The following is an 11,503-nucleotide window of genomic DNA, read 5'->3' on the forward strand; positions in this document are numbered from 1 at the left end:
TAGACAACACTACTATAGTGCTGGGAGACTTCAATACACCCCTCTCAAGAAAAGATAGAACTACCAGGGAAAAAAATCAACAGAGATACTGAAGAGTTGTTTGATTTTTGAATGCTGCTTCCATGGGTGTTGATTTTGGGCTCACGTAAAATGTAATTCTTGACCATTTCAATCTTTCTTTACTTATCCTACACTATGTTTAACTATTGAATAGTTTCTACATTCATATGTAATGTATGTAGATCTCTGAATCAGAATGCCATGTATCAATTAATGAACAAAAATATAAGCTATTGGTGACATACTTCTTGTCACTGCTGTTGCTAGGTGATGTTGAGTATGATCCAAAGTGACACTATAAACAACAGACCCAAATCCTGGTCTATCCTATGCCATCCTCATCATCTCTGATACACTAAGTCTATTGTTACAGTCATCATATCAATTCATGTTGTTGGGATCTTTCTCTCTTTCACTGATTCTCTCTCTTTCCAACCATCATATATGTTTCCAATGAAAAATTTCCTGGAAGCATATCCAAAATAAAACATTAAGCTTTACCATCCTTACCTCCAAGGAACACTCTGGTTGCACTTCCTCAAGGATGTACTTATTTGTTTGACAGCTCACGGAATACTCAGTACTATTCTCCAACATCACAGTTCATAGACATCAGTTCTTCTTCTGTCATCCATATGCATTGTCATATTTAGATAGTTCATTATTGTCAGAGTAAGTATTTTTATGGAAATATAGTTACAATAACTTGGATCTACTTTTATATTTTTATTTATATTTTATTAGTATTAAAAATAAAAATGGACTCACTTATGCTGACACTCAGGAAACTTGTAAAATCTTTACATATAACACAATTGAAATATGTGCATATCATCAGATGTGCTGAAGATGTGAATTATTTTATTAAAACAAATAATGATTCATGATCTTTGTTGTGAATGTTAAAGAATAAAATACAAACATACTTTTGATATGCCATATATTTTGTGTATGATTAAAGATTATTAGGTATAATAACAATATAATGGAGATATTCAGTCATTCTCTAAATATATAAGGAGATTATTCAGTTTTTCTATACTTACTGTCTATAACATATTAACCTAAGACTTTTTTATGAGATGAAATAACCCTACTTATCTCATTTAAGTGTTAAATGCTGTGATATTGTCTCTCAATTTCCAAATAAATGATTATGTCTAAAGCTAATTTTATTCGAGACTTCCCTTAAAAATTTCATGTAGAAAGTCTAGCTTACAATATTTTGTGTGTGTTGTGTAATTCAACTGCATAATAGAAGCAGATAGTATAGAACAAGATGAAAATTCATATTGCCTTACTCTTTAACATTTGTTTTGATGTCTTTGTTCTTCTTATTAATTTTTTTCTATTTAAACACTATGTCTGTGTGGTGTCTATAAACAGGTTCTGGTGATCCAGTGGATTAAACATTGGGTTAAAAAAACTGGATGAAATATGTTCACGGCAGTGAAGTCTATGGGGGAGAGAATAGTCTAAAAGTATTATATTTTAGGGCATTATTTTTATCGTAGGAGTATGCAATGAGGGTTGCAGAGTAGATTATATTTGGGGCTAGGGGGTGGGGTTTAGGGAGGTGCGGGGGTGGGGGGGATTGTGTACCAATGAGGGAGTTTTTCTTTTGCTTTTCAAGGAGAGGAGCAAATGGCGGGGGGGGGGGAGGGGTTTGTGCGGGACAAAAGGGTGCAACAATGAATGAATGGAATCCCAAAATCTCTGTAGATGTTCATTGAAATGAAAAATAAACAAACTAAATTAAATTTAAAAAAAAAAACACCAGAGCGTAGGCACTTACAACCCACCAATTAATCCAGAGGAGGAATATGAGACAATCTGTCTTACAAAGATTTGCATGCATATAAACTACTGTTGATGTTGTTACTTTTGATTTTCATCATTGAGTATGACTCATAGCGACCCTATGAATAAAAGTTCGGAAGCCTTTCTACAACTATCATTATTTACTGAAGTTTATAGAGTTTCCAGATGCATGCTGTTTAGGAATGGATGCTGCTCCTGATAGTTCTACTAAATTCTATAGGATTTCTATGAATTGGAATAATTCAAATTATTGAAAGATTTACAGTCTCAGAATTCCTGTAGTTAAGATGTCTTTAATTTTCTAGGGTCACTATGAGTTGAAATCAATTCAATAGTGAAAAAGAGGACAATCTCTATTGAGATTAATTGATACCTTGACTACAATGTAAGTTCAAGCACAGCAAGAATGCAGATTTGGTGCAGGATCAGGTGGAATTTAGTTCTGTTTTATATAGAATTGCTATGAGTCAGAGTCAATAGGATGACATCTCACAACAATATATAAGTGTGTATATGTGGATGCTTATGCATATGTGATCACATTTATATACTCTATGTATTAATTCTAGGAATTGTATCTCTGAAGCAAATAATTAATATTATGTATTACCATCAGGAGTAGTAAGAGAAACTAGAATGTTAGTGGGTATGGAGTAAAATAAATTGCCTGGCTCATGATAACATACAGTTTTTACCTTTGTTATATGTTTGAAGTAAATCTTTGTTATTATAAGGAACGTACCAATAATTGAATGGATAGAAATACTATAGTATATTCACACAGTGGAATACTACACAGCCTTAAAAATTAATGAACTTGTAAAAAAATTAGAGAGTGTGAATGACTCTGGAAGACATTATACTGAGGGAAATATCACAGTCACAAATGTACAAATATTGCATAAACCCATCAAGACAAGGGAGGAAAGAAGAGCCAGAAAGTAATGGACAGACAATGAATACTGTAGTAGAACGAGTGACAGGATGGCCATTCTGTAAAGGAATGTACAATTAATTAGAAACCATGTGTTAACAGTCTTACAAAGGGAATAGGAGGAGGGAGAGAAGAGGATGGAGAAAAGTATGCTTGCATGAATGATAATTTTAAAAAATAAAATATTAAACAAACAAAGAAATTACATAATAATTTTGTTTTATAAATAAAAATACATGACAGACTTACTATGGTAAAAAGTAAAGTTACATTAAATATGTTTACATTACCATGTCAATTCATGTTTCATTTTTTATCATTTATAAACTGATGGTGCTAATTTGGATTTTGCCATTATCTTCACAAGTACTTGCTATGTGTCAGAGAGCTGGACAGTGACTAGGGATGATAGAAGGAGAATTGATGCCTTTGAGCTGTGGTGCTGGAGAAAAGTATTGAATATATCATGGGCTGCAAGGAAAATAAACAGGTTAATGCTAGAGAAGATGAAAACAGGCTGATCCTTTGAGGCAAGGATTCTGAGGCTCTGTCTGACATACTGTGGGCATGTTGCAAGAGAGGACCACTCCTTGGAAAGGGACATCATCCTTGGAAGTGTGGACAGACAGCAAAGAGAGGAAGACCCTTGATGAGATGCATTGATTTAGTGATTGTGATAATGAGGGTAGGTGTATAAGTGACAATAAGCATAGGATAGAGCAGGGTTGAGGGCTATTGTACATAGGGTCACAATTAGTCATAAGAAACTCAACAGCACATAACAACAACATTTGCATTACTTCTAAGGAAGATTGCATTGCTACTGTTCTAGCTATTCCCATTTAGAGTCTTATGCATGTAGAATAAAATTCTCAAAATCAAGCTCTCTTACGTTCTTTCCAGAGTCAAATTTCATTGTTCCATAGCTTAATACTTTCAGTTACATAAAATAAGTGCAAAAATATTTCCTTTTATTTGGATTCATAGCTGACATCCATGGTAACAACAGCCAAAAAATCAACTGTGTGTTACATATTTGTAACTGATGTGTTACATCAATTGTAAAGGAACTCTTCAAAGTGCTAATGAGCAAGGACATCAGTTGAAGATTAAGATGCACCTAATCCTAGTCATAAGGTGGTCTGGTGGCCTACTGGCAAGAAGCAGTGCTATAAACCTGAAGGCACGTGGTTTGAGGCCACCAGCTGCTCTGTTGGAGAAGGATGGGCAGTCTCCTCCTGTGCAATTAACTGCCTCTGAAAACCTGCTGGATGGTCAGCTATGGTTCAGTTCGGACTGGAAGGTACACAACAACAACAACAATCCCAGTCATGGTATTTTTAAGTACTTCCTACCCATTTGAAGGATAGACTATGAATGTAAATGACCAAAGAGTCAAGCCGTTAAAAACTCTCACGTTGAAAAATAATACTGAATACCTTGTGAATTGCCAAAAGTACAAATAAGTCTGACTTGGAGGAAAAGCAGCCGAGATTTTTTTTGGAGGTAAGGATAGACTCACATATTGTAAGTATACTGTGAGAAGATGCCAGTCTTTGGGGGAAAAAAAAAGACATTATAATAGAAACGGTGACGGGTCAGAGGAATAAGACTCTCAATAAGATAATTTTCCGAAATAATTGTAACAATTGACTCAAGTGTATCAGAGATCAGTAGAATGATGTGGGGTAGTGTAAAGTTCAGATCTGCTGTTCATAGACACATAGAGTCACATTCACTTCATAGCACCTAACAAAATCATGCAAAAAATTTATATTTGTCACCTATTTCTTAAGTTTTCTAATTGTTTCTCAGAACCACTATTTTTAAAATAAATCATATCCTTACTGTGTAGTTTAGACCTTTATTACTTCAGTACAAATCTTAATGTATCCCTTACTGTGATCTGCCTTTAACCTCATCTCTTTCACTTTACCCTTATGAATGCTCATATTTTTAAACATGAACCCATATACAATAGGATAAGTGTATCTGTGATATGAATAGATAATATTTCTGAATTTTTGGAGCTAACAGTCTAGTGAGGAAGTCAATAATAATTATTATAATAATAATAACAGTAACAATAATAATGAATACATCATATAGCATGTTAGAAACTGTTAAGAATGATGGGGAAAAGTCAAGCAAAACAATGAGGAGAAGCAAATATGAGTGAAACAGAAAAGTGTGGAAAATGATTTCTTTTTATTGTTTTACTTAGTACAAGTAGTCTCAAGAAAATTCAATCCGAGCCAAAATTTGAAGAAAGGAATGCACAGATATTTTGAAGATGACCATCTTAAGTCTAGAAACAGCAAGTCAAGCTGCCAAAACAGGAGGATGCCTTGCATGTGTGAGGAATTGCAAAGGAGTCAGTATGACTGGGACATTATAAGAACGATCAGAAGAAGAAATTATTTTAAATATCAGTTAATAATCAGTTAGTTAATAAAAGATCTTTTCAATCCTAAAAATGACTCTGTTTGTTGTCATAGCTAAGAAGCCACTATAGAGTTGAGAATAATGAACTGTAGTGGCTCACAGTTTTCGTTTTTGTTTATAACCACAGATATCACTTCAGTGTTATTCTCATTTTAAATACTTTGTTTTCTTTTAAAATTTCCCCCAGTAAAAATATTCCAATGTATATAATTAATCAAACAACCTCTTCATCTCTCCCCATTACCTATCCCAAGGCATTAGAGTAAAATTAGTCTTCAATTTTATATAATATAATTAAGTCCTAAGACAGTGTGCAGAAAGCTATAATTGAACAGAAATGGTGAAATGACACAATTGGAAGTCATCCAGGAGTATTTTGTGTGGATCTTTGAATGTGAACTTAATTTTGAAGAAAAAAATAGCATTTATTAATCAAAGGTGAAAAAGAATACTTTCGTAGTGAAAAAGGTCTGAAATGTTAGATAAACACAAGAACAGTATTATGTATATCTAACTTGAGAGAAACTTGCTTTTTGAGGAGTGCAGACAGTGATGTCACTGTGAAAAGAAGGGAGCAGGATTGTACATGGTTAAGTATACGAATATTCTGACAGATAAGTGATCCCTTGAGGGGAAACAACAACAACAAAACAAATATTACATAAGTCAAACTCTGGGCTCTAGCTTAAAGAACATGTCCTTGCCATACACAGGGCAGATGAAGTGAATTTATATGAGTGATGATTTTGAGCAAAGGCGGCTTTCATTATTTTCCTGGAAGATTTATCCTTAGCTATAGGGAACAAAGTGAAATTCACGGGAAAGGAGTTATTGCTCTCCTCTGTGCTTAGGAATGCCTGTTAGATTTTATACCTTTCAGTGATGTTTACCACCAAAATGTATTAGTGTTTGACAACCACATTGATCCAAAAAAGAATTATGAAGTCTGATCTAAATAATGACTTTAATGTTTTCTTCTTTAGGTAACAGAAACACGGACTGGTCCTCTTGGCTGTAGTAACTATGACAACCTAGATTCTGTCAGTTCTGTTCTGGTTCAGAGTCCTGAGAATAAAATTCAGTTACAAGGTATGTGTGTAAAATGTTAATAATTCTGTACATATTTGGATGATATTTAACTGGTTACAGTTTCTTTTATTTAGAGGTATTGAAATATGCATATTTCTGGACAGCTAAAGGCCAATTTCTTTTTTTTTAATTAATTTTAATGAAAGTTTACAGAGACTTAGGGTTTCCAGTCATTTATTGTTTCACTCTTCTCCCTACACCCATTCTCTCTTCTCCTTGAAAAGAAAAACTCTTTCATTTTTATGCAATCCCTTCCCCGAAGTACACTCCACTCTGCAGCCTTCACTTTGGACTACTATAATGACAAGAATACCCATTCATATGTCCCTTTTAAACAGTTCTCTCCCTTATCTGTTTCAATGCAATATACATCATTCCTCCCCTCCTTTTTTGTCTTTCTTCAACCCCGATGACAGTTCCATTTTACAACAGTGATCCTATGCAATATTTGCCCTTTTGTGACTGAGATATTTCACTCAGCATAATGTCCTCCAGGGAAATCCATTTTGAATATTTCATGAGTTCCTTGTTTTACAATTCTGCATATGAATAAACTAACACAGTCTCATAAAGATAAATACTGCAGAAGACCATTATTGTAAAAAATAGAAGAATAACTAGTAAAACAGGTATGAGTGTTCAAGAAGGGGAGAGATGAGGATGAGTAGGGGCAAAACTACAGGGTTACACAGTTTGTATGGAGCCTCGTAAATGGAAAGACCTAGGCGAAAAGACAGGGTAATGATGGTTAAGGTCCAATGGTGATTAATTTTATAAAACATAAAACATGGGAATTATTGTATGAAATACAATGTGAATAAAGAATAGTCTGAAACATAATTTTAGACAAACTTTGTAAGCAAACCATTTAAAAATAAATAATAATCTATAAATGGGAAAAAAAACCATTATAGACATTATAGGAAAAGGGTATGTTTAATTTTTATTGATAAAGCACAAATAATATTTTAATTTGTAGGTAGTATTACACTCAATACAAGTTTCTTTATGAGTCTGCCTGAGGTTTGTATTTTGTTTAATGGAATCTTGCAAAATCTGTAACCATATTTGTGCAAACTGCTGTTGTTATATTTACTTTAAGTTAATATAGTGATCAGAGTTCTATTTGTCTTCTGAAAAGTACAAATATCGAATGCTATTGTTATTTGCCTTTAAGTCAGAATCAACTTATCATTAACCCTTCAGTGGATTTTTGGAAACTGTAATTTGCATTGTCCATCTTTTTCCGGCATAAAAACTAGTCAATTTTAACCTATGCCTTTATGTCACCAGAGTTTTATAGACACATAAAATAGATTAACTAAATACTTATACTCACATTGTTATTTTTATGTGCCATCAAGTCATTTGTGACTCATAGTGACTGTGTATAATAGGTCTGAACTCTGACCTATCTTGAGCCAATCTCATCATCTCTGACACACCTACCGCCATTACCCCTCTTACTGAGAAAATCCATCTCATCCTGACTCTTCTCCTCAGCTGTTCATCCACTCTTATAGGCATGATGTTCTTCACCAAGGACTGGTTCCTCCTGGCCATATGCCTAAAGTATCTGAGACAGAGCCTCAAAATCTTGCCTCCTAGGAGAAACTTGGTTTCAGCCTCTCCAAGACAGACCTTGCTATTCTTTTGGCAGTCCACAGTATGGATATGTACATACTCTTCTCCAGCAACACAACTCAATGGCATCGGTTCTTCTTCTATCATCCTAGTCATTTCCCAGCTCTCTGATGCATAGCAAGCAACCACAAAGACTACGGCTTGGATCAGGCACAATTTGGTCTCTAAATTGACCACATTGCTCTTCAGAACTCTGGAAAGGTCCCTGAGAGTAGATTTTCCCAGTGAAATCCGTCTATTGATTTGCTGATTGCTGGTACCAAGAGTGTTGATTATGGGAACAAGCAAGCTGAAATTGTTAACAATCTCAGTCTCCTGTTTATCATGATGCTGACAGTTGGCCCAGTGATGAGAATTCTTGCTTTATGTTGAGTTTCAATTCATGTTAAAGATTGCAGTGAATGACCTGAGGCATTTGTTCCAACAAATGCGTCATTCATCCTCAGTTTCAGCAACAAGATTGTGTCATTTGCACAACTCTGGTTGTTGAAGAGTCTTCTTTCAATTCGGACACTACATTCCTCCTCATAAAGTGAAGCTTCCTGAATGATCTATTCCATATATAGAATATTGAAAAGGTATATAGAGAGGATGCATCCCTGGCATATACCTTTCCTAATTTTGAACTGTGCAATATTTCCTTGCTCTGTTCTGACAACTGCTTCCTGGTCCAAATAGAGGTTTCACATGAACACAATTAGGTGTCTTGGACTCCCATTCTTTTCAGCGTTAGCCGCAATTTGTTGTGATCCATACAGTCAGAAGCCTTTGCATAGTCAATTAAGCACAAATAGGCCTTCTTCTGGTATTCTCTGCTTTCAACTAAGATTTACCTAACATTGGCTATAACATTTATGTTACCACTGCCTTTTCTAAACCCAGTTTGTAGATTCTCTTCTGATAGACAATCTTCAGTTGAATCTTGCTTGCATGTGATATTAGTAATATTGTTTGATTATTTTCACACTCTGTCAGATCATCTTTATCTGCCTTGGGAATAAATATGGATCTCTTCCTTTCGGTAGGCCAGCTAGTTTTCACCTAGATTTCTTGGCACAATCTTTTGAGGACTTCACTTAATAGTCTTCACAAGAATCAGATTTATTATATCCGGTGTGTGGGGGGGAACACTGGAGAAGCTCAATATCAGGTGTAAAATTAGGCCAGATGATTGTGGAGGAGATGATCAACTATTCCTATACAAGTTCAAATTGAACCTAAAGAAAATAAAATCAAATTCATAAGAACCTAAGTTTGACCTCAAGTCTATCCCAATTGAATTTAAAAACTTTCTGAGGAGCAGGTTTGAAGTCTTAGACTCTAATGAACCAAGACCAGATGAGCTGTGGGAAGTTATCAAGATTATCACCCATAAAGAAAAAAAAAGGTCATTACAAAGACAGAAAAGGGGAAAAAATCCTAATATGAATGTCAGAAGAAAGAAACTTTGAATATTGCACTAAAGCACTGAGACGTCAAAGTAAAGGGAAGAAAGCAGGAAGATAAGGAGTTGAACAGAATATGTCAAAGGACAGCTCAGGAAGACAAAGCAAATATAATGAAATGTGCAAAGAGCTGGAATGGGAAAATCAAAAGGATTAAACCCATTTAGCATTTCGTAAACTTAAGGAGCTGAAATACAAATTCAAGCTTTGAGTTGCAGTAATGCTTAAGGATGCTGTGGGCAGAGTGTTGAATGACCCAGGAAAGCATCAAAAGAAGGTGAAAGGAGTACACAGAATCACTACACAAAAAAAATAATTGGATGACAGAAGAATTTTATGGAATAGCATATGGTCAAGAGGCAATGGTGATGAAGGAAGAAATTCAAGCTGCTCTGAAAAAATTTGCAAAAAACAAGGTCTTGGGAACTGATGACATACCATATTCACATCACCTCTCTTTAAATAGGCTACACAATAATGCTTATATCTTCTCTTTTAAAATATACTTGTGAGGTAATTCAATAAAGAATATTTTACCCGCATGAATTTTAATTATATGATAGGCATAAATCTTTGAGGGTTGACAACTTATTGCCATTAAGTCGTAACTGACTTCAGTGGGTTTCAAAGGCTGTCCATTCTCGGATACCATATGGTTTATTCTTATAAGTTCAGGAAGGTTATATGTATAATGTTCAGTTAAATTCATGAAGTCTTTATTGATGGCATATTGTAAGTGATGTTGTAGTGTTAAAGGTTCATTGTTCACAAAGATTTCCCTACCATTTACTGAATTTGTTCTGTGGATGGGAAGGAATATGCACATAGGGAATTAGCCTATCCACAAAAGGAATGTCTAATCTCATCATTAAATTGAATGGAACCAGTAGCATAATTTGAGAACCTCACCATCAGAAATGAAGAAGCCAGCAAATGCAATGCATTCTTTGGGCCCAGAGATTCTTGCACCAACCAGACCAGGGTCTACAGAAGCAGAAGCAAGAGCAGACAAAGGAGAAAACCAGGAACCTGATATAAAACAAGCAAACTTTGTGATTGCTAGGCATTGAATCAGGCTAAGCAGCTTTTGCCCAAGTTCACTGAATGGCAGGTCAGGATAGAGTCATAATTGAAAGAATTGAGAACTCAGTAACATTGATCTAAAGGTAAGAGGCTCAAGATTGACTGACAGACTAGGGAGAAGGATTACACATCCATTTTCAAAATAATAGACCTTCCAAAATCTTATGTATAATAGGGCACAATTAGAGTACACTAACATATATAGCATCAGAGGCTGAGCCTTCATATTGGGAATCACCAAGGAGGATCAACAGTTTCAAATGGATGCTAGTGATTGGAACATAGAATGTTGAGAAGTGTGAAGACATGGAAATTGGAGATTGTTAGGAAGGAAATTGTTGTTGTTGTTTTATGTACCATCAAAAGTGACTCATAGTGACCCTATTACAACATCGATAAACCCTGCTCTGTCCTGTGTCCATAGCACTGTCTCTGACACACCCATCCTGATTACCCCAGTCACTGAATTAATCCACCTCATAAAGGGCTTTCCCCTCCTACCCTACCAAGCATGACATCCCTCTCCAAAGACCAGTCTCCCCTTAAAACATGTCCAAAGTATGTCAGATGAAGCCTCAGAATCCTTGCCTCCAAGGAGCAGCCTGGTTTAATCCCCTTCAGGTTGAATCTGTTTGTTTTCTTAGCAGTCCATGGTGCCCTCTTCACTAGGCACCACAGCTCAAAGGCATCAATTCTCCTTCTATCCTCCTTAGTCACTGTCCAACTCTTTTGACAAATAACAAGTGATTGCAAAAGCCATGGCCTGTACCAGATATACCTTAGTCTCCAGAGAGACACCATTGCTCTTCAGTGCTTTGGAGAAGTCCCTAACAATAGCAGACTTTCCCATCACAATACATCTTTTTTTCCTAGCGAACATTTTTTTTATTATTAAATTTTATTAATTTTAATGAACATTTACAGGGATTTTGGGTTTTCATTCCTTCATTGCTGCACCATTCTTTCTACCCTCCTCCCCAGT

General features: G+C 35.3%; 1 protein-coding gene across 1 annotated transcript in view; it reads left to right on the top strand.

The window, feature by feature from the left end:
• BRINP3 (bone morphogenetic protein/retinoic acid inducible neural-specific 3) overlaps positions 1 to 11,503 on the top strand; it is a gene marked incomplete at its 5' end in the record, with an annotated part of 461,273 nt that overhangs the window by 87,123 nt on the left and 362,647 nt on the right. Inside the window, one exon of the mRNA XM_006897194.1 lies at positions 6,244 to 6,349. Coding sequence (XP_006897256.1) covers positions 6,244 to 6,349 — 106 coding nt within the window. The remainder of the gene's footprint in view (positions 1 to 6,243; positions 6,350 to 11,503) is intronic.

Source organism: Elephantulus edwardii, unplaced genomic scaffold (assembly GCF_000299155.1).
Source record: "Elephantulus edwardii isolate Elephantulus edwardi_28Jun2011 unplaced genomic scaffold, EleEdw1.0 scaffold00205, whole genome shotgun sequence".
NCBI classification, from domain to species: domain Eukaryota; kingdom Metazoa; phylum Chordata; class Mammalia; order Macroscelidea; family Macroscelididae; genus Elephantulus; species Elephantulus edwardii.